Genomic DNA, 24,104 nt, shown 5'->3' on the forward strand with positions numbered 1-24,104 from the left:
CGGCCACTGCCATAACCTAATGGGTGCTGACTGATGCTTCCCGTGCACTTTAGGCTGGCCTTTTCGAAAGCGTTGTGAACTTGCTTTTACTAAAGCAGCCTCCACATCTCCACCACCGTTACCTTGTCACTTTTTACCCTCTTAAAGCCAAGGAGCCCTTTCAGTTGCACTTATTGAAGCCCTACTGTGTGCACTGATATAGAGGCTTTTACAAATGTTACTGCACAAAACATCTTTAATTTACAAAGGAGTACATAAGCTAGAGAGGAGAAGGGCCCATACTGGACAGAAGAAAGGAGAACAAGAAGTTTAGATCTTGTTTTGGCCCCTAAGGAATTTGTCTCTACTTGCAGTTTGTCAAGACAAATGCATGGGGAAAAGTTTACCCTCATGACTTAAAGGGCTTTGATAAAGGATAACAAATGCTATAAGGAAGTAAAAGGGGGTAGCTTAGATTGGAAAACTCACTACGCACTGGCCTTGGCGGGAAGTCCCTGTGGTCCTGCAGGCTGGGAAGGGTGTGTGGAGACTGAATCTAGGATTCAGTTCCTTTTTGCTAAAAGGAACAGTAGAGTCAGAGATGTAGAGGTCGGAAGAAGCAGGGCCTGTGAAGGGAACAGCAGAGCAGGCATGTCCTCACTGGAGGGTGCAGCCTGTGCAGCAGAGGGAAAGCTATTTGGAAATACTCACTGTAAGGCCCTGTATTAGTTTGTTAGGACTGTATGTGTTCAGGCTGCTGTAACAGTACCATTGACCGGGTAGCTTATAAAGGATAGAAATTTATTTGTCTAAGTTCTGGGGGCTGGGAAGTCTAAGATCAAGGCAGATTTGTTGTCTGGTGACAGCCCACTGCTTGGTTCCGCACCTTGCTGTGTCCTCGAATGGTGGAAGGGGAAAGGCAGCTCTCTCTCCTCTCCTCTCTAAGGGCACTAATCCCATTCTTGAGGGCTCCACCCTCATGACCTAATCACCTCCCAAAGGCCCCACCTCCAATACCATAACAGTAGGGATTAGGTTTCAATGTATGAATTTTGGGGGGCACAAACACTTGGCTGCTGTAGCAAAGAATCACAGGCTGGGGGGCTCAAACAACATAAACTGATTTTCTCATAGTTCTGGAGGTCCAAGATCAAGGTGTTGGCAGGGTTGGTTTCTCCTGAGGCCTCTCTCCTTGGCTTGTGGGTGGCCGTCTTCCTGCTCTGTCCTCGTGTTCTTTCCTCTGTCCACCTGCACCCCCAAGGTCACTTTTCTCATATCCTAACCTGCTCTTCTAAAGAAACCAGTCATACTGGATCAGGGCCCACCCTCACGTCCTCATCTTAACTTAATCACTACTTTATAGGTCCTATCACCAAATTCTTAGGTACAGGGGGTTAAGGCATCTGTGAGAATTTGGGGGTAGAGGTGGGGAAATGACACATTTCGTTCAAAACAGGCCCTAGTTAGTGAAGTAAAGAGATTCGAGCAGAGTCAGCAGTGTGAGAGAGAGACAGTGTGAGACAGCTCTGGGCCTGGGCACGAGGAACTGGGATTTGAGGTCACCCACTAAGTATGTGTTGCTGGGCCGGCTGGTCCTTAACATTTATACACCACAGTGTGTCTGTAAAATGTGCTTAGTTACTGGAGTGGTGAAAAGTTCTCGAGATGGATGGCGGTGATGATTAAAACGGCAAATTTTATTTTATGTAAATTGATTTCAGAGAGGAAAGAAGAGGGAGAGAGAAACATCAATGTTGAGAGAGAATCGTTGATTGGCTGCCTCCTGCATGCCCCATATTGGGGATTGAGCCTACAACCCAGGCAAGTGCCCTGACCGGGAATCGAACCCTGACTTCCTGGTTCATAGGTCGGCGCTCAACCACTGAGCCACGCTGGCTGGGCAGAAGGAGGGTTTTAACTGTTAAGTATCAGTGTGCTTATCACAAGAGCTCTCCTAAGTTCTGCAAACACAGGCATTTATAAAGTCCTCTCACACCTCTTGGGTTTAATGACTTTGGATATACTCTTGATAGAAGCAAGCTTGTTAAAATTGTTGTTTGCTAATCAGAACCACGTTCTTTAGGGAAACTTAGGGCAGGGAGCACGAATGCAATTTAGAAAATCACTCAGCAGCAGCTGCAGAATGTTCTCAATGAGTTAGAAAATTGGATTGAACAATACGCTATGAAAGATGGCGGTTGTGTTGAAGCTTAGTAATGTGAAGGGTTTTGTATGAAAAGTGAATGAATTACACTTTTACTTGCCTCTAACAGTTTACTTCAGTCATGACTATATACCCAAGGTTATTAAGGTTTGTGAGTTTTACAACTATATGTTGTAAACATTAAGTGGATTCTGTCACATACAGAAGGTTAGGGGGACCCTTAGGTTAAACGATATCAATCGAATCTGTTTGTAGTCACGGCCCCTGTTGTGTATTAGAAAGTCCCATACACCAGACCCCCACCTCCTGCATCATGAGTTCTTCGGGTCTGTCCTAATCAGATCTCCCACACAGATGCCTGCTCAGTTCAGCTTTCCTGCTTCAGGTCTGAAATGGCAATCAAGGTTCTTTGCATTCCGTGTGCCTCCAAAACTCTTGATCTGACCTAGTCCAGCAGGTTGAATTGTGGCCATGTTCCTGAGATTTGCTCAGTGTGTGACTCGGGCAACCAAAGTGTGTGCCCAGAGCCCTGCCTGTGGTCACTACTTGCTTTCCCCCTACTTGCTTACCTGGTGGGGTTGTAGACCATTGTAGGATGCAGCTGGGTCTGAGTTCCAAGGGGTCTGCATTTAAATGTAGGAGCACTTTGAGGGGTTATTGTAACAACAGCAACTCCAACGTTGAATACTGAGATGGCTCTTCATAAAAGAATCGACGTGTCCTTTGAGCCACAGGGTAATTTTTGCTGTGATTTGGGCCATTTGAGTTCTGTTCTTTCATTTTCATATTCGGCAGGTTTTCAGTCCTAGTTGTGCCTCCCAGATGGGACTGGGAATATTGTAGGGACCCACCGAGGCTGCAACTAGCATTTATTTTTCTCTCTAGTATTATTTAGGAAGAAGTTTCTAATACATGCACTCTGGCCAAGGTTACCGAGAATCTAAGACTTCTTTCCTTTGCTTAATATGTACACCATAAATCATAAACACTCACCCAAGAAGCCGTCTAAGAGAAATGTTCACGTTCTTATATGACACAGCTCCCTCTTTCTCCTAGCCCTACACAGGGAGAAAATAATGAGTATTTCAGTTCAGGTTTTGGAATCCTGGTATTGCTCAATTGTTTTTCAGCATGAAATACATAAATTGTTAATCTGAGTTTTAGGTGGGAAAAAAATAACATTTAGCATTAGCTACCTCCTGCACTGGACTGCTTTTTAGAATTTCTTTGTGGCGCTAGTTTGCTGCTGGTGAATTTGAGGACCCAGTTGGTTTCATTGATTTGTATTTGTATTTAAACCTCAGATCTTTGACTACTGTGTTGTCTTTGTCCCCTTATGTTTTCAGAATGTATGCTTTTCAATTTGGAGTACCCATTAATGTGTTTTTGCATACTGTACCTCTTGCATTTGTAGGTGTATTTGTCAAACCTTGCATGAGAAGATCACAATCTTAGTGACTCACCAGTTGCAGTACCTAAAAGCTGCAAGTCAGATTCTGATATTGAAAGATGTAAGTAATTTCTAGAAGCCTGAGAGCTTGCTAGCTCTCAGGCGTGTTGAAGGCAGGGCCTCCCAGTAGGTCACTGTCCTTATGGTTCTGGTAAACTCGCTCTTCCTCCTCACTTTTCCATCCCTTTCTTCTCAGAACTTCTGTCCAGCCTTTGAGGATGAATCCCAAGACACGCAGAAATGTCACTATTATATCCTAAGCCATATTCCCTAAAGTCTAAAAATTGCTGCCTCTCTTACTGAATTGTAACTGTTTAGCCCATCTGGTGTGGTTCAGAGGTTGAGCTTCGACCAGGGTCCCTGGTTCAATTCCTGCTCAGGGCACTATGCCCAGGTTTGTGAGCTCTATCCCTCCCTCTCACTTCCTCTCTGAAATCAATAGAAAAGTAAAAAAAAAAAAAAATTATAACTGTTTTAGGGTTATGATGCTATTTCATTTAGAACGTTCTGTTTTCCTCTTCCACGATTTAAGTTGAAGTATGTTCTTTGGAAATCAGAGATATGAAGACATGTTTGTATCCATTTGATTGTTATATGCAGATTCCCTAAAGAGTGTCTTCTATTAATGACAGAAGTGTGGTTGGGTAGCCGAGCCCCACCCTGATTTGAGACACCCATGCTCCTGGTGTAGTTGGTTGCTAGTCTCACTGCACAGGATTTTCTGCATGCCTGATACATGTGGGAACCCATGCAGCTGTCAGACAAGTAAGTCCCTGCCATCATGGGACTCCCAACCTTCTGGGGATAGATAAATGTGACGAAAGTGATAGTGGGTGGATATGTCATGACTGCCTCCCCAAGGAGGGGTGTCTCAAGGAACTGGAGTGCTATCAAGGTGCTGACCAGGTAGTCACTAGGGGCAGGGCATCTGGGCAAGGGGTCCAGTGGCAGGCTGCTGAGGAAGGAACTGATCTAGGAGGAACAAGCAGGAAGGCCGGTGTGGCTGAGGCCAAGTGAGCAGGGAGATGGGCTGAGTGAGTCCAGAGCAGAGGAGTGTGTGGTCTGAGGCGTGACTGTAGAAGATCCCTCTAATGTTCACTGGAGAGGCGCCAGCAGAAACGATGAGAAGTCTCAGTAAAGTTCAGAAGACGGAAGGATGCCCTTAGTCTAGTGTTTTATTAGTTTCTAGAGCCACCACAATGAAATATCACAAGCTGGGTAGCTTAAAACAAATTTAATCTCACCGTCCTGGAGGCTACAGCTCATGGTCAAGATGCTGGCAGGGCCACGCTGTCACTGAAGGCTTGAGGTGGTGGCAGGGGTGCTCCCTCCCTCGAGGCTCCAGGGGCGTGTCCTTCCTGCCTCTCCCAGCTTCTGGTGCTTTGCTGGCCATCCTTGGCGGTCCCTGGCTTGCAGACGCAGCACTTCAGTCTCTGCCTCCATTGTCACGCGGTGTTGTCCCTGTGTCTGTCTGAGTCTCTTCTCTTTCTCTTTATAAGGACATCAGTCATTTAGGGCCCACCCTACTCCAATACGACCTCACGTTCACTTGATTACATCTACAAAGACCCTATTTCCAAATGAGGTCACATACACAGGTATCATGTTTAGGACTTGAACGTATCTGTTGTGGGATGAATGGTGGCCCCCAAACAGCTAGCATGCTTGGTGGGGTGGAGGTTAGTGAGAATTTTTAGGTCTTAGTGGTCAGCACGTCACTCCTTGGCTTGCTGGTATTCGTGCCTCAGCACCTCCATTGTTAACCCTCGTCTGTTCTGTTCGAACAGGCCTTGGAATTTCTTTCCTAAGGACGAATATAAAAAGGCAGTTCCCTGTGTTGACTCTTCGCCACTCCTCCAGGGATAAGGAGCTCAGATTTCTCCAAGTTGAGAACCATTAAGTGCATGGGCAGAGGGGTGAAACTACTATGGTACATAACCCCAGTGTTGGCAGTATTGTGAGTACAGAATCAGGGCATGAGAATAGCCTGTTAAGCTAGTCCCCAGGTGTTTTGGGGGTACCCTTACTGCTCCCTTTGAGGACATCATCCCAGACATTAGTACTATCTAAACATTTGTCCACTGGTGAGCACCCTGGATGAGTTGGGTTCATCCTTACTGTTCACTTGGTCCCTCTCTCACAGCACAGGGGTTGCCTGCCCCCCCCCCCACCACCACCACCACCCCTCACCATCCACTCTTGGAGTTGTCAGTGCTTGGCTGCTGAGTAAAATTGCCGTGTCTATACCACCAGCTGTTTCCCTGTGCATCTCACAGGTGCTAAGTAGTAAGTGGTAATTTCATTAAGTGAGGTGTATGCATTTTGCCTCGCAAGTGGAACAGGACACAGTACTATATCATGAGTAATTTCCTAATTCTGCAGTATCAGATGGTTTCCCAAGGCTTCACTGGGTTTTTCTTGGTGGCCCACCTTGTGGGGGATGGAATGAGGGGGACACCAGGAGGACTGGGCCTTTTTCCTTCTGATCTGCCTTAACCAGGGCTGACCTTTGATTTGTTTTGCATCCTGGGATTTTGCCCAATATTTGTTTACTTCTGAGTAAGTCAGCTGAGTCTTATTCCACAGGGTGAGAAAATAGTGAAAATATCTGCATATTTTTTATATAACTTTGTAAGGAAAGGAAACTATATAATGAAGTGTCACAAGTGTTCAAAAATATTATTTGATTGGCTGTAACTTGAGCGGTTGACTGACTGGGGAAAGCCTAGTTGGCTGCTTGTGCTTGTTCCTCAGTTTTGTTTTCTCGGATTTGAGTGTATCGATCCTGGGGTAGGTTTTGGGTTCCTTGCATAGCCTACTGAGGCATTAGGGCCATCCCAGTCTAATGGACTGTGTGTTTAATTATTTTAACACATGGAATATTGAACTTCCTGAGTTTCGGGGGGCAATTTTAGAGTAAAGACCATGAAGATGCAGCTCATGGGTTGTGTCCAGGGCTAGTCCCCACAGGTCTCGAACCAGCAGGACACATGGCAGGCACTGTGACTGTGGTCTGCAGTGATTTGATGAGTGACTTTTACCTATGTAGGAGCGCTTGTGTATCAATTTTAAGTTGTTGTTTTTTTCCTGGAATATCCTCCCTATTGACTGTGTTCTTTTCAAGTCTGCTTGTTACATGAGACTTATCTCAATTTCCATGTTGTCTAAAAAGATTTCTGATGTTCCCACCAACATCCATACTTTTGGCTTCCTTAAATGGCCATGGTAGTTATGTCAGTGATACCACTTTTAACACACGATTCCCCATTTCCTTCATATCGCCTAGCACCTAACACAGGGTTTAGCAGAGAATGCTCAATTCCACGTTGAATTAAACTAGATTTGTTAACCAGAATTCCAGACTGAATGATAATTTTCTTACAAAAATCATAATTTAAGACCAATTAACATTTCTTGAGTAGTTATTACATTGGATTATTATTATCAAATGCGCAAATAGATTTATCTCAAATTCTTTATTTTTATTTTAGGGTAAAATGGTGCAAAAGGGGACTTACACCGAGTTCCTGAAATCCGGGGTAGATTTTGGTTCCCTTTTAAAGAAGGAAAATGAGGAGGCTGAACAAGCTTCCATTTCAGGAAGTCCCACACTGAGGCATCGGACCTTCTCAGAGTCTTCAATTTGGTCTCAACAGTCATCTAGACACTCGTTGAAAGATGGTGCCCCAGAGAGCCAAGCTGTGAGTATCTCATCATGCAACGTGCCCTGGCTCTGTCTGCCCTTAGTGGCCTCATGGTCCTTCATTCTGTCCTGCCCGTGACATTTTCATTTGTCCCAGAGTAGATCCTGAGGTTCCAAAGCCTTAATCCATGGGCTTTGTAGAATTAAAACAGAATAAAGGGAGCACGCCCGATTGGGGTTCTCCTTAGGGTATGGGCCGGAGGAGATTGTGGACATCAGTAGCGGATGTACGGCGATCAATTCCTAGGTGTGTGTGGCTGAGTGAGTGATGTTAGCACTCTTGAGTTTATCACAGGTTAATCCTACTTGCTCTGGTGGCCCCAGGCTTCTTTCTTGCAATCAGAGTCTTAATTTGGAGACCCCCTCAGACCGCGACCTGCCTTGGCCCTCATAAAATCAGCTACTTTTACTTATTTTTTCTTTTTTTTCTGTTGCATTGATTTAAAAAAAATCTTTATTGTTGAAAGTATTAAATATGTTCCTTTTTTCCCCTCCTGTTAGCCCACCCCCACACCAGGCCTTCACCACCCTATTGTCCATTAGTTATGCATATATGCATACAAGTTCTTTGGTTGATCTCTTCCCACCCACACACCCTCCCCTGTCTTCCCTCTGAGATTGGACAGTCTGTTCCATGCTTCTGTATCTCTGGATCTATTTTGTTCATCAGTTTATTTTGCTTATTAGATTCCACATGCGAGTGAGGTCATGTGAATCTATAATCTATGTCCTCCAGACAGAATTGCAGAAATGCACTAGATCTTCCTTAAAAATATGCACTGTATTCTTCGATATGTGAACCCTACCATCCAAATCCAGGACTCAGATGATTCAGTATTCGAATTAGTCTCTCACATTTGAAACTCAGGAATCACTCTTTACAACAAATTGATTCAGATCATACAGTCTCCCTTGTTATTCAAACTCTGATCACTCCATCTCGATGTTCTGACCCAGTTTACTGTATTTAGCCAATATTTTGAACTCCTCCTGTGTTTCATGTTTCCATTATTGAGTGACACTAATAGTGATACATTGGTTCCCTATCATCTATATATATAAAAACCTAAGTGACTGACCAACCATCTGACCATCTGACCAGTAGCTATGACATGCACTGACCACCAGGGGGCAGACTCTCAATGTAGGAGCTGCTGAGCTGCAGTGACTTGGCAGCTGCAGTTCTCGGGTGACGCACCTGGAACCAGAGTGGAGGGAGCCCAATTCTGGGGTGTGTCACCCGAGAACCACCCTCTCGCAATCTGGGACCCCTCGGGGGATGTCAGAGACCTGGTTTCGGTTCAGTCCCTGTAGGCCAGGTAGAGGGACCCCACAGGTACAAAAATCCATGCTCCAGGCCTCTAGTTTTGTATATTGTTTTGGAACTCGCTTCTGCATTTATATGTGAATCCAGTATGTTGTGCATGTGCTGGAAATCACGGCATTAAGCAAAGACACACAACAATGATAACCTCATGCAAATGATACTTTCTTATTTCTAAAGATTCCAGGAAGTGGGATGGCTGGGTCCACAGGCAAATGTGTATATGGTGTGGCTAGATCTTTCCACACCATATACACATTTGCCCTCTCTGTAGGAGATACATTTCTCTGTAGGAGATGTACCATTTTACACTTCTACCAGTACATGTGATGTGCGTGTTTTCCCATGGCTTTGCCAATGGAGTGAACTTTTGAAATTTGGGCATCACTTAAAGTTTTGTCTCTCACTGCCTTTTTCCTTCCCAGATTGAGAATGTACAGGTTGCAGTAACCGAGGAGAGCCGTTCTGAAGGAAAAATTGGTCTTAAGGCCTACAAGAATTACTTCATAGCCGGTGCTCACTGGTTCACCATCATTCTCCTCATTCTAGTCAACATTGTGGCTCAGGTACTTAGGGACATTTGTTTTTTTGTGCCCTCAGCTTGATATCTACAGTAACATTTATATTTTTACTGTATCTGTTCATACTACATTCCTGTATTTTGCAGTTCACTTGGATTTGCATTGAAACTATTTGTGGGGATCGGAAAAAGTGATGCCTACTGGTGTCGCATGTCCATTACAAGGAACTTCTAGGGGGGAAAACGGGATGCCTTTTAAAGATTTAAAAATGTACTGTGCACTTACTTGACCTGTTGCTATCCGGGATGTGGGGTTTGGCACAACTGTGACCTGAGCTTGAAGGACCCTCCCCGTTTTCTGGGGCCTTTCCATTACTCATTTTAGTGAGTGACAGTTTTTGAGCTGAAAAGTCATGCTAGTGTTTGATCGTTGTGTTTGTTTGTTTCCCTGCCCTAGCTTTCCTATGTTCTTCAGGACTGGTGGCTGTCATACTGGTGAGTTATTTCTGGTCTGGTCAGAGGTACTATAAAATCGAGGTGAAGCCTCCCTTCCCCGCAGAAGCAGCGGGGGTGGTGGGGTTTGCTCTCCCTCCTCCTCCTCAAGACCTCACTTAGTTTCCCTGAAGAAAAAGAAAGTTCTTGCTGGGGGACCATGACCCTCCCCCGGTCTCTCCTATGTCGGATCCTCAGCAGGGTCTTCACAGACAATTCTGAGACCTCAAAGTCATGATTCAAATTGAATTTGTATAAGGTAGACAGGCACCCACACAGGACCCTGTGAGCTGGGAGTCATCTTCCAGCATAGAACATGTCTCCCAAGTTGAGGATAAGTGGGTTTTTTTGGTTTTGATTTTGTTTGTTTTGGTATTTATCTAAATTCCATCTATAGTTTAATATTTTTCCTGCCTTGTTCCATAGGGCAAATCAACAGAGCGCTGGGAATGTCACTGTAAATGGACAAGGAAATGTAACTGAGGCGTTGTCTCTTAACTGGTACTTAGGGATTTATTCAGGTAAAGTGTCATCACTTGGTCTATTATATGAGAGTCTGAGGTTCTTACAATGAGCCTGTGTGAGGAACTAGGCTTCCGGGAGTAATTCAGTAATGTCTTAACAGATTAAGGGTCTGAATCGAATTTACTTTGTGAATTAATTAGAATAATTATTTTTTTAAAAATCTACTAGAAGAAAGAGGTTCAGTGAAGACTCTTAATTTGCTCTGTACTGGATTTTGGAAGTTAAACCGGGATTGAGCATTCAGAAAATCAGCCACTGGAAATATGTGGCTATTGTCTATTCTAATAGGTTGCTTTAGCTAAATCTTATATTATTATATGGATGGGCAAGGGGATTAGAAACGGATCCCCACCCTCTGGTTCGGATTGTTCCAATTCTGTTTGAATAAACCCTGGCTTTTGTTGAATTTGGATGCAATCCTCTGGCAGCAAGGCCCCCCAAATAAAAGCATTATTCCCTTGCAGGTATGCAAAGCTTCCCTCACCGTGCTGCTCATCTCTTGGGCTTCACTAATTACTTAAGAGGGAAGCTAAGCAGGGAGAAACCCAGTGTCTGGGAATTAGGCTGCCTTCTCTTTCTTACCTCGAGATCACAATGTTATCGCCTTCCCAACTGTGGGAGTAATTTAACATCTGGCTTGACAGGCCAGCATTACCACCGCGCTCCATTTTCACAAGAGTGCTTAGAATATATGTAGCATTCCATACTTTTTAAAGGAAATCCTCATCTAAAATTTTAAGTATCCCCACAGGTATCACTCATGCATGCTTTCCTCAAAGCTAGAGTGAGTCATGTTTGTAAGAACCCACTCATTGAAAGGAGGTATTTATTTCGTTGATCACTCGCTAAGAAATCTAAATCCATTCGCTGTTTACCTTCCATATTGGTGGACAATGGATGACCTAAAGGAAGAGGGAAATGGTTCTGTCATATATTCATGTAGGATGATGGGCTACGGAAAATGCCTGTTGATGGAATTAAGAAATCTGACCAGCTTTCAGAGTTTGAACAAATGATGTGTTACCTGAAGGGGGAAAAAGTACTTAGTGGAATATTTATTGCAAAAGTTATCCTCACTTTATTTAGCATTGTGAGTTCCAGAGATGTTAGGAGAGCTATTTTAATGTGCATAGTAGGTATTCATTTATGTCATTAATAAAATATATAATTTAAATGATTATGTTCATATAAAATGCTTTATTTATATAAAACACTTAGTGAGATTAGTTCCTCATTCAGGTTAATTATGTTAAAATATGATTTGTATTTTCTTGCAATTCAGTTATTTAAGAGGTTTTCTAATTGCAACTTAAGATGGTATTTTTATATTCTTTAAAGGCACTTGGGCATTTTTTACAAGGAAATGGTCAATTATTTCTCCTCTTCCTTGTTAATATCACATGCTGTTATCAAAACATACCACAATTTTAGAGTATGGGACATGTTGTAAGTAGTAAGATTTGGAATATAGAGACGGGAAGATCAACTACTTTTTATAATTGTCTTTCTTCTGAGTTTTTAATAGACCATGTAATTGAATTAGGAAAGACTGGAATGAAACTGTAGTTTACAGCTGATCCCCCTCCCCCCCCGTGTAGTTTCTATTTGAGAGAAAAATAAATTATTTTATATTCTTTATAAATGTATCTTGCGAATGCATTAAACTCTTAATAGAGCCCAGATCCTTTATGGAATAGAATACATGATCTCTTTATAAGCTGCCTGCCACCCTTTAGCATTGTTGAAGGGAGTGCGGAGCCCCTGTGCTGAGGGATGTTTCTTCGTTTCAGGTTTAACTGTGTCTACCGTCATTTTTGGCATAGCAAGATCTCTGTTGGTATTCTACGTCCTAGTTAACTCTTCCCAGACTTTACACAACAAAATGTTTGAGTCCATTTTGAAAGCTCCGGTACTGTTCTTTGATAGAAATCCAATAGGTAAGTCAGATACCAAGTTTATTGGTAAATATGTCTTATTAACACATTTAATGTCTGATTGCGTTTCAGTGTTTGAAAGTGGAGGCGAAGCTTGGAATCAAATCACTCTGTGTGTTGATTCACTTTCTATAAAGAGCTTCACTGATTTCCTCCCAGAGAAAATCGGAATAGAGGGGCATACAAGCTTTTATTCCAGTTTGTGTGTGTGGAAAGATAAACGAATGTTCACTCTGCAGAAGGACTAAGGAAGCCATTTGCTACATGGCATATGAAACACCATACATTCAATGCAGATGTATTTAAATGTAGTTGACCAGCTGCCTAAACATTGGCTGGAGTACATAGTGTGAAGCTGGGCCATCCTTTAGGAAGGCCCTTCTCACAAGGAATCTCTCTACATGAGACAGGCTGTGTGTTTCTTTCATTGCCCATCCATGTCTAAACCAGAGCTCTTGCACCAGCTCTGTGAGGTTTACCTAAAATGGCTATGAAAAGTTAATTAAAATGCAAGCTGGATGAAATGTAAACATCCCATCCTCTTCAGTAAAAGCTATGAACTGTAGTTTTAAACTAGACTTCTGGTTACCTATTTGAGGCTTGGTCCTACCTGACAGGTGGGTTGCCGGGAGTGATTTTGTTGGTATGCGTGTACCTGGTGGTTTCCAAGTGGAGGATGCCTCCACTCAGAGGCCTTGACTTGCCTTGTTTCTGAGGGTAGCCTCTTGACGTGGGCTCCTATGAAGAGGTAGGTCATCAGCACACATCCCCACTCTGCCCAATTGGTTCGACTTGTGGGGAAGCCCAGGGCGGCTTTGCTTTTGCAGGTAGTGATTGACAGAACCTGTGGAGGCAGGGAGGCGGGTTGGAGGGAGCACAAGGGTGGGTAGCCTTGGTCTGGCTATTTTTTAAAAAAATATATATTTTATTGATTTTTTTACAGAGAGGAAGGGAGAGGGATAGAGAGTCAGAAACATCGATGAGAAAGAAACATCGATAGCTGCCTCCTGCACACCCCCCACCGGGGATGTGCCTGCAACCAAGGTACATGCCCTTGACCAGAATCGAACCCGGGACCCCTCAGTCTGCAGGCTGACGCTCTATCCACTGAGCCAAACCGGTCAGGGCTGGTCTGGCTATTAACTTGCCATGTTACCTGGGCCAGAGCACGGAGATATTATTGGGTAGGCGCATCTCAAAGCAGGAAGTTGTGGTTAAAAGTGTGGCCTCCAGAGCCTGCTGCCTGGTGTGAATTCCTAAGTAATAACCGGTTATAGTTGCATTGATATTTATGTCCTAGTTACTTAATTTCTCTGTGCCTGGTTTTCTCCTCTGTACAATGAGGATGCTGTTCACACCTCCCTTGCTCAGATATTGTGCGGATTAAATAGGTTGATAGAATCACAGTGCTCAGACCATGGCCGGTGCCTGGTGAGCCTCGGCAATGACGCCTCGGCACTTCCTCGCCTGTGAAGTGGAAATGACTGCCGCCGCCCTCTCTGTTTCACAGGACTGTTGTGAGGATGAAATAAGACTCTTCCGGAAAGCGCCTTGTGTAGATGTTTAGTCCAGGCACTGTGCGAAGCACCGGGAATTGTAAACCGCAGAGGCACACACAGTGGACAGTGTTATATAGCTGTGGTTAGCAAGTGATCGGAAGACTTAGGTAGTCTTATACAACCATAAAGTCGCACCCCTCTGCCGGTTAATGTGAAAGCTACAGTCATTAAGTTTGGAGCACCAAATGGGACTGCATTTCTGTCATCACTGCCTCTGAATGCTTGTGACCACCGTTAACCGGACTCTTCCATGTGCAAGCCCTGTGGGTTTCCCATGTGCTGGTTTAGTTATTATTCACAGATTTGGGACCAAGTCTCAATCTACGAGGTTGCTAATTTCAGAGCGGCACCGGAGCACTTATCCTGCCTCCCCCTCCTGTATCTATTGCAGGACTGATTCCGTCAAGAAAATAGAAGCCCCCATAACCGTGGTTGGCAAACCGCGGCTCGCGAGCCGCAGTTTGCCGACCACTGCCCCATAAGAACGCCAGAGATAGGCCTTGCTTGCCCAAAATGTGGAGGGCTCATGAGTTATTTGCTCTTTTAGTGGTAGACTAAAAGGTGCTTTTAATTAAAGAAATTTTTATATGTGGTAGGTTTTAAATTTCCATTTGGATAAAAGTTTTGTACTTCTTAAAATGGGAGGAAGAACAAGCCAACACTATGAATTACGCCTCTTAGTTGACATTGATTCTATGTACTTTAATGGTTATATATTATCTTTCAAAAATTCCCCTCTAGAGCCACGAGGTAGACATGCTCCATTTTTGAGTTCTGTTACATGTACACAGGTGCCTGGAGTCGTGTTGCTCCCCGTCACAGTGTGTCCTGAGCTGCACGGCGCCTGGAGGCGTACTCTCTCCTCTCAGTACTTTACCATTGAGAGCTCGCTCTCAGGGAGACCCGGGGTCAGTGAGTTTCCTGTGAGCTCAGGGTCCTGACTGACGACACCCAGATTTTAGAAAACTGAGGGGACAGTTAGGCCTTTTGTCAGTGTGTACATATGCTCCTCAACTTACGGGGTTACCTCCAACAAACCCATGTCAGTTGAAATTGTCATAAGTCGCAAGTGCAGTTAATATAACTAACCTACGAAACATCAGAGCTTAGCCTAGCCTACCTTAAACATGCTCAGAACACTCACCTTAGCTCACAGTTGGGCAAAATCATCTTGCTCCCCCTGCCCAGCATCACGAGAGAGCATTGCATTGTGTATCACTAGCCTGGGAAGAGAGCAAAATTCAATATTAGGAGTACGGTTTCTACTGAATATAGTAAGTCAAACAATCTTAAGTTTGTGAGTCTGGGACCGACTTTAGTTTTTAGCAAGCTAGACTTGGGCGGAGACTGGTACAGAAGCCAGAAACTCCAGGCAGAGGCCCGAACCATCGCCCAGCTTGGATCTGTGGAGGACTTGCCAGAGTTCCCTTCCGTACTCACCCCCAGTTCCCGCTTCTGCCATGACATTCCCAATGACCCCGATCTCGACTGTAGCAACGTTGTTCACACTCATTCCTGGGTGCTTCCATCCCAGATGTGTTGTCCCCCTCCTAGTATTTCCTCCCAGATCCCCTGCATTTTATTTTGTTCATCAGAGGCGGACACTTTGCAAGTATGCAGAGAGCCAGGCCTCCAGGGCAGGGTCCTGAATCAGCCACCTGCTGCCCTGCCAGAATCCAAGTTCACCTACTCTGACTTAAGGAGAAGGGCAAGGGAGACCTGGAAGTGCAGCTTTCTTCTTAATAGCGAAATTTCTCTGAAGGTGACCATTCCAGAGCTGATTTGTGAGAAGGTTCCATTGCTCCAAGCTGCGTGACCATGTTACTCTCCTCTTTAAACCCATATGGTTGCATGAAGTTTCCTTATTTAGTTGTGTATATAACGTGATACTTTCTTGTCTACTGATATTTCATAACCTTATATATTAGCTATTTGGGTAAAATTTGAATCAACTAGTGTGAGGCCTTACAATGGCAAAAACTAGTTTTCTTCTTTTTACCTTCCTTGCTCTCAGCCATCTCTGTTTTTTATTCTCTCCCCCTGAGATGTATTTTGGTAATGGTATTGTGTGTGTCTATTTAGGAGCCGCACATTTTCAACTGCCATAATGTTTCCTATTCATTTTGATGGCAACTCGAGTTGTCTAGTGTCACATGATGTGTCCCGTGCTGTTTGCCACTTTGCCTCTTCCTAGTCGACCTTTGCCCTCTGTCATCGTGGCTCCTTTCAGTTCTATGAGCTCTTAACACAAGGGTAACGCAATCCCAGGTCAGCAGTAAGTCCTTCAGAAGTTACGAGATAATTTCTGTTTTAAATTTAAGTCCTGTTTTCCTTGCACACGCAGAATTCATTTCATTTTTTTACATCCGGCACTAGAGGGCAGCATGATCTACATTATCTCCGGGATATAGTGTACGCAGGGCACCTTACTGCAAAACCTGGTTGTTTTTCTTTGAAAGCTTTCTTGGAAATTCCATTTTTATAGCTTTGTCTTTGTATGAGATTTTAAAAGCATTGTCGTGATTTATTATATTTGACACATTAAACTCTTGGGTTTATAAAACATTACTCCCAGCATTGTCCCAGAATATCTAGTATTTCAAACCAGGTTACTTGGATTTTTTTAATTGACACCTTCTTTCCTAGTAACCGGGATAGGCAGCTGCTGACATATTGACTGGATGAATTTTAACTGGGAAAGGGTAGAATATGGTCATTTGTATGACCTGAGTCAAACATGAGTTCAGGGAGACATATGAACCAGTTTCTTCACTTTTCTTCCACGCCATCAGCCAGCAGAGACATTTTATTCTTATCAAGTCTCTTGAATTTCTCCCTTTGTTTTGGAGACAAGATGAGTGGATAGTTGTCTTGTTTTTTTCGTGCCCAACTGTGGTGACATAACACTTGGCCGAGAGGGTTGACTATAATGAATTCCAGACAAATATTTGTTTATTTGCTTTCAATGTGTTAATTTGGCTTTAAGAAACTGAGCTCCTGGTGTCAGTAGATGATGTTTGTTTATTCTCTCATTTTGGGCTGTGGCCACTATGTTCATGTCACATGACTGAATTTTGTACAGTGGTGTGTGCGCGTGTGTGTGCGCGTGTTTGCTAACTTCTGCATTCAGTGTAGAAAAATGTGCAAATTCATATTATTTTGCTCTTTACCAATCAAGTTAAGTTAGGGCTAAAACACTATAGAGAGAAAAGTAAACGTGCTACTGTCTTTTGCCATTTTTACTCTTCCGGTGGAAGGTACTTGGCCCCATTGAGGTCCATGGGAAATGAATGTTTGCATTAGAGTTAAGCGAGACGTTTTCTTGTACACTCCCTAATCAACCTGCCTGAGTGGAAAGTGAGGCTCGGTAGGTGATTTCACAATCTAAGATCCCTGGGTTAGGATGTGCGTTGTGTAGGAGTTGAGGGTTTGGGGGAATAGGGTTTGAGCCATTGTCCTGATCCTTCTACCTGGAAATGGACTCCTTCGCACCCACTGTAACTTGCTAAATAAATACCTTGCAGAGAAGTGCAAAGTGAAGCGGCACTGTGAGCTTTTTGTCCTATCAGAGAACCTGTCTTGCTTTGCTATTCATAAAATCAATCCTCAACATCCCTCTGCCTTGCCAGAAAGGGAGAGTCGTCAGTAGAGAAGAAAGGTAATTGTAAGGATACCTATCTGTCTGTTCAGTTCAAATGACCACTGGGGTTAGTGCTAAATGCATATTTTTAACAAGTATAATATTTCAGCACTGTCAAAATTACCTTGACGATAATAGACCTGTTAAATTATAGCTCTGTAAGTTAGGAGGTGAGATGGCTTTGCTTAGCACACATTAATCTATGCCTGTTCACACAAGTGATTCTGCTGAGCAGGGAGCATGTTAGAACAAGAAATACTGGTCCTAAAACCTCTGATTTATGGTAGGTGTTGTTTTGACAGAGCATCATTCAGACGATTTACAAGGCAAGGCTTCGTGTTAAAATATTTCACCGGTGTCATCATTCGTCACCGACATAAATATTCAGTAGTGATGCTTGGAAATTGGTAATATGCCCATTCATGCCAAATCACTCGCTATGTTTCCTTTCAAGTGAGATCTGTTTGTGGATATGGTTAAAAGAAACTACGATTTTTCTTCCTTGAGAGCAGATAAGCTGTAAGAAATTGAGAATAAGAATAACAACCCTCCTGACAGCTTTCATGTAACTCATCTTGCCCAGGTTGCTTTTAGTTCTGGCTGAAGTCCTACTGGCTTTTTGTTTTCTTCTTCCTTTTCTTGCTTGGTGCACATTGTGAAGAACATATTTATAAGTACATTAGTTAAACAGGCTTTTTGTGTTCAAAGGAAGAAGTTAGTCATCATCAGAAAAGCTTTGTTGCAAAACAAAAACACACATTTCCCCTTTCATTTTTCCTTGTTAATAATAACAAATGCAAGTGACTGTAAAGGGAGTAACACAAAAGATTGCATCAATCACAGTGATTCTCAATAGCCACATAAATATTATTTTTTCAGGTTTGAATGAAACAGCTAATAGTTTGAAGAAGGTGTGGTAATTAAATCCTGTCGGGCTGTCACATATTAAGAATAATGTTTTTTCACATAACAATGGTTATATGTACTTAAACTCTTATCAGGGTGATATTAAGTCATATTTTATGGGAGTTGCTCATTTACTGCTAATGGTATCATAAAAGCCTTTGTTACGAGTTTAAATAGTTACATAATTACATATATTTGCTTAATATTGTTATTTTGTCAGTAATCTCTATAAAGGTGATTATTATGCCCTTGACCACGGCTGGTAAATATTGCACCATTTTGGTGTATATTTTTAATCTATTAGAATGTTCTGATTACTCCTTATTCATGTTTTTTTTTCTCCATGGTAATCATACATGAAACTACTGACAACTTAGTAGCAGAAAAAGCACTGTGTTTGTCCAGTAAAATATTACAAAGATAAGATTTGGGAAGGCTGTGCCTTCTTCAAGGTTGTTTTGTAGTCATGTAATCTCTGGATAATGTAACGATGGTATTTGACTTGCGTTTTTTTTTTTCTTTTTCAAATCATGAATATATTAAGTGGAACATATACATCTCTCATAAGTTCACTCACTACACTACTCTGATATTTGTGGCTATGATGTTAATGCCCCTAAGCTCCTAGGTTTTTAATGGTTTGATGTCCTAGAGCAGTGATGGCGAACCTTTTGAGCTCAGCGTGTCAGCATTTTGAAAAACCCTAACTTAACTCTGGTGCCGTGTCACATATAGAAATTTTTCGATATTTGCAACCATAGTAAAACAAAGACTTATATTTTTGATATTGATTTTATATATTTAAGTGCCATTTAACAAAGAAAAATCAACCAAAAAAATGAGTTCGCGTGTCACCTCTGACACGCGTGTCATAGGTTCGCCATCACTGTCCTAGAGCTTAGAGCTAGGCAGTCTTTGGTACTCAAGACTTCCTTGTGTCTCCCATTTTCTGATATTAATATGCCCAATAATTTGGTGTTATATGGGATATGTGATGTATGGTATTTTATAAATTGGATAATTTATAAGTTTTACAAATCATTTAATTTATAGTAATTCAAATACTGTCACTTAAAAGCCTCTCCCTCCCTCCCTCCTTCCCTTATTACTTCAACATTTTAGCTTTTTGTGATAGAAAATGCATCAGTCTTTTTATGGCATAGTTCATTGCTTTTGTACAACCATTTCCAGAGAAATTAGAATAGCTTTTTGGGCCAGTTCCCACATGAATAAATATTGAGGAGTATATTACTGAGAACCTAGTATGTATAAAGCATAGTCTCCTGACACTAAGTGGGAATCGATGCGGATTTGCTGGATTGAAATTCCGTACAGTTTTGCTATAATGTCAAGTGCTTCCTCTAAAATATATGTGTGTGTTTTTGTTGTTGTTAATGTGCCTTATTTATTTACTTACACTTTGTTAATTCTCAACCGAGGATATTTTTTCCATTGCTTTTGAGAGAGCGTGAAAGGGAGGGGGAGAGACAGAGAGAGAAACATCGATGTGAGAGAGACACAATGATTGGTTACCTCCCGCACGTGCGCCAGCCGGGATCAAGCCTGGGAGCCTGCAACTGAGGTATGTGCCCTTGACAGGAATCAGTCTGGGGCCAGTGCTCTTTTATATATTTATTTTAAATTAGAAGATTCTGAAGAGAAACCAACGAGTAGTTATCTGAGACAGATGCACAGGCAGCGAGTGACCCTTGGGTGCCTGTCTGATGCACATCCCTTAGCTTGGTTCTTGTTCTACACACGCTCCTGTATTTTCTCCTTGAGGTGTATTTCCTGTAAGCAGCTCTCATAAAAGAGACAACTGGTGAAATAAATCACTTTCAAATCACCAAAAGAGCATTTGTTGAGTTTAATTTTTGAATTCTTCACCCAGATAGCTCCCATTTCTGGCTTTAGAGTTCAAGCTTGTGCCCTTCCACAGCAAACAGCTGTTGATTATTGGCATTTGTTACTTTGTTTTATGAATGAATCTATTTTGATTTACTCTTCTCATCGGTTGGTTCATCTTAGTTGTCATAGAGAGTAAGATTTGATGTTGAAGCTTTCTTACAAGACCAAGGGGCAAACTTTTATTTTCATTTTATAATTGAAATCTTCATCTTCATCTTATCATTTCTTCCCCGGCCACTTTATTTTGAACATTATTATTTGTTTTGCCATGAGGAAATTGGGAAAAAATCCAAATATTTATAACATCGAGCCTGACGTTTCACTTCACAAAGTTTTGGTGGTGTTTTTAATCACATCTTTATAGTACTTGTCAAAATTACAGTTAAATTATAATTTAGGTAATTATGTGTTGAATGCCTGTCTCTCCTCTTAGCCTTGGGCTCTTTATTAAGTGTATCTATTGTGTTACTACGAAAGCCGCTGAGCCCCGGATTGGGCACGTTGTAGCTGATTAGTAAGTATTTGCAGGCCGGATAGAAGAAGGGATGGTTTCAGGAGTGTACTTGCACCTCTCCATGCCCCACCCATAAAGAGCAATGGAACTTTACAGTGTTGAAATAGAATTAGAGTCTTTATCTTATCCTTTGTTTTTTATATTAAATTGAACTCTCCCCTATAATTTATTTTCAAATGTAGAATTTCTAATAGGTTATTTATGTTGTTTCTGTTATGTGATGGCATGAAGAGAAAACCATATATATTGGTTCATGGAACTATACTATTCAAGTTCTGTTGTCTGCCAATCAAGGAAACGAAACTATCAAACACCTGATACATTTCTTTGGGGATTAGTTGTGCGTTGAAGATGAATGTCCGCAGTTATGTGGGTTAAATATTTGGTACTTTGTAGTTTTACCTGATAAAAACTGCATGCTCTTAAGAAGTAAACAGGAAGACTACCTCCATTTAAAAACACCAGCAGGCTTTTTAAAACTGTTATTGGATAGGGAGTTGAGAGGTAGGTGGAGAGGTTGCAATGTCCCAGTTCTGCTAGAAACCTAGATTTGGAATAGCTGTTCCCATCCCTTCATTTCTCTTGGCCTCAAGTTTCTAAAAGGAAGAAAGGGGATGTTTTCATTCATCAAGTATTGATTGGTTATCTGCTAGTTGTCAGTTGTGGTCCCAAGCATTGGGGCAAAAAGTCCCTGTCTTGGAGACATTTCCACACTTAAATAATTGCAGACAATGGATGGTTTCTCTCTCTCTTTTTTTTTAAAGGCAATATTCTGATTCCATATAGAAAAGATAGAGATTAAAAATTTACTACAGAGATGTTGACTCAAGTATACACACAGCACACTCACACTCACCAACATAGCCCTATGGCATATTTCCTTTTCACAATCAATTACGTAAGTGGTTGGCCTTGATTTTCTAAAATTTCCAAAAAGTGTTCTGGAACTTCAAGATGAATTGTTTTCAAAATGAAATCATACCAGTGGGAGTGTGAGAGGAATTTAGGAAACAAAATAAGTGATTCTTTATTTAAGATCCTAATCTCTAAGCTTACAGCAAACTCAACCTGGTTTCTAAGCAGACTGGTGACTCGACTCACTTTCCTGACCCATCCGGGACTCGGGGTGCTGGAAGTCATTTCAGACCAGTGATAAGGAAAGGAGAGGGCAACCAGGACTTCCAGTTGTTGCCCTTTATAGGTATCTACATGCCATTCTCTTTGGGCCTTTTAGAAGTGTTTCAGATGCTCTGACCGGAGGTAGAACGTAAGCAATGGCGTTTTCTTCTTAAGTAATGTTATCATGAAATCAGCTATGATCTGTCGAGTGCTCTCTTCTCATTCTTGGTAACCAGGATTAAACTTTTAGAGACTACCTCCTCATTTAGGTAAGAAACTTTAATACCTAGAAAAAAGATGACAAGCTTCAAAGTACACTTTGAGTGGAAGTTTATGAAAATACTGTGGTTAAATGGAAAGCTATCATGAAATCAGGTTCTCTGTTCTGGAAATATTTTCCTTTCCTTTCTTTTTTTTTTGCATTTGCATTTTAATAGATTGTATCACATGGGGAAATGTTTCAACCTCTTGAACACCTGGAAAGTCTATTTTAGACTTGTTATGTGTTTAAGAGTCTTTATCCAGACATTTTCCAAACACAGTCCTGCTCCTCAGGAGAGGAAAATCCTGCCTCCAGGTCAGCTGTTGGTGGAGAGCGTGCAGCAGAGCAGCTGTGCGGCCAGGGCTTCTGCCCTGCTTGCTTTTCAGCCTAAGGCCCTGATTTTGGGATATTTAAGTCAATAATTAGTTAAGGATTTCTCTCTGAACTTCAAGTGGAAGTTTCTAGAAGTCAATAATTAGTTAGTGATTTCTCTCTGAACTTCAAGTGGAAGTTTCTAGAAGTGTTCTTTTGATTCCATGACTGATCTTATCCTTCACTCTGAGTGAGGCACCCACTTTTTTTCTTCTTCTTCACAAAGGTAGTTGAACAGATACTACAGAGTATGAGGAGTTGCCTTCACATATAGTATTTCCTCCCATATATAATTCCATATATTTAGATCAGCAGCGGTGCTTTGAGACGTTGTCAGAATCATGGATTAATTTTTTTATTACCTTTAAATATTGAACAATAAACTAAGAAGGAAATAGTTGCTTTCTTGTATAGAGTTATTTTTATTATATATTTTTTTCATTCTTTTTTCCCTGTTGGTGTCAGAATGGCCTGGGATCATAAAATTTATTTCTTTGGCAGGAACCATTAAATTATTGTTCTTCCCTTTTAGCAGAATAAAATGGTATTAACATCTTTAAATTATATCTCATGCTAATATAAATCTTCTCTGCATTTTCTCTTTTACTTTAAAAGGAGTCAACATGGTTTAATGAATTCCACCAATAAGCGGTCTTATAGATAGAAGTACTTCTTATTGGTGCCAGCTTTTTACTTTAGTCTTGACATAGTCCTGTAAGTGAAAGGAAAATAAACACATTTCAAGATGGTGAGTAATCAGTGTTACTAGAAAATTGTTCTTCTTGACTTCAAGATTAAATAAATAGTTGTTGACATAAATAGCCAGAGTAATAAAAGGGAGCACCTGTGTAATCCAGACAATCTGGTTTATCATACAATCAGATAAGCTGCTGTTTATTCACAAATCTTCGTCTTCAACCAGGTGACTAGAGTTAACTCATACATTAGGGAATTCTGAAAATTGAGTTAAGAAGCCTTACTTCCCTTTGATGCCAAATTTCCCATCCACTTACATCTCTTTTCACAAATAAGACACTATAGGAGTTTAATGCTTAATAGTCCTGGTCTTCTCTTGATTCTTCCTGTATCAAAGTCGATAAGTTTTCCAGAGGAGATTAGGGTTTGAAATTGTAGGTGACAAATAAGTATCTTGCAAGTTTTGGGATATTTTAAAAAAAATATAGCTCATCTTTTCTCTCCCCTTCTCTTGTCGAGTTTTTATTTGCTGTCAGCCGAGAGAGAACTTTGGTTGTAGACATTGTGGAACTGTTACTGGGCAGGGAGCTGAGAGGTAGTTTGAGTTGTTGCTTAGTCCTGTTTCCTCTAGGAACATGACTGTGGGATTCCTGGGCCAGTCACTTCGCCGGCACCGTCAGGAGCCTCAGGTTGAAGCACAATTACATCTCCAGCAGCATTCGATGCGGTGTGGGGTGGGGCGTGTGTGCGAGAATGAGAGAGCTTTCTTTTTGTTAGATTGCCACACCAAAATTAGATTACATTATTAGATTTTTAAAAGAGATGTTATATGTATAGTTAGAAAATTAGCCTGCAAGTAAAGGGACCTTTGACTCTCCTCATCACCAAATCGGATTGGTATTCCTTTACTAGTATGTTCCAGTAGTGGTTTTGAACCACCATGTGATTTGGGATTGGCGGTGCCCTGGGGAGCCCCCATAGCAAAGGTAAAGACAACAGACTTTAGAATCAGTCCTCCTGAATGTGCATTCCAGCCC

At 41.9% G+C, this 24,104-nt stretch overlaps 1 protein-coding gene across 1 annotated transcript in view; it reads left to right on the plus strand.

Moving 5' to 3' along the window:
• Positions 1 to 24,104, plus strand: part of ABCC4 (ATP-binding cassette, sub-family C (CFTR/MRP), member 4) — a 202,891-nt gene that overhangs the window by 66,115 nt on the left and 112,672 nt on the right. The window contains exons 14-19 of the mRNA XM_005882401.1: positions 3,558 to 3,654; positions 7,085 to 7,294; positions 9,046 to 9,186; positions 9,598 to 9,635; positions 10,059 to 10,153; positions 11,948 to 12,094. Of these exons, the coding sequence (XP_005882463.1) occupies positions 3,558 to 3,654; positions 7,085 to 7,294; positions 9,046 to 9,186; positions 9,598 to 9,635; positions 10,059 to 10,153; positions 11,948 to 12,094 (728 nt within the window). The remainder of the gene's footprint in view (positions 1 to 3,557; positions 3,655 to 7,084; positions 7,295 to 9,045; positions 9,187 to 9,597; positions 9,636 to 10,058; positions 10,154 to 11,947; positions 12,095 to 24,104) is intronic.

The sequence above is a fragment of the Myotis brandtii genome, unplaced genomic scaffold (genome assembly GCF_000412655.1).
Source record: "Myotis brandtii unplaced genomic scaffold, ASM41265v1 scaffold71, whole genome shotgun sequence".
Classification (NCBI taxonomy): domain Eukaryota; kingdom Metazoa; phylum Chordata; class Mammalia; order Chiroptera; family Vespertilionidae; genus Myotis; species Myotis brandtii.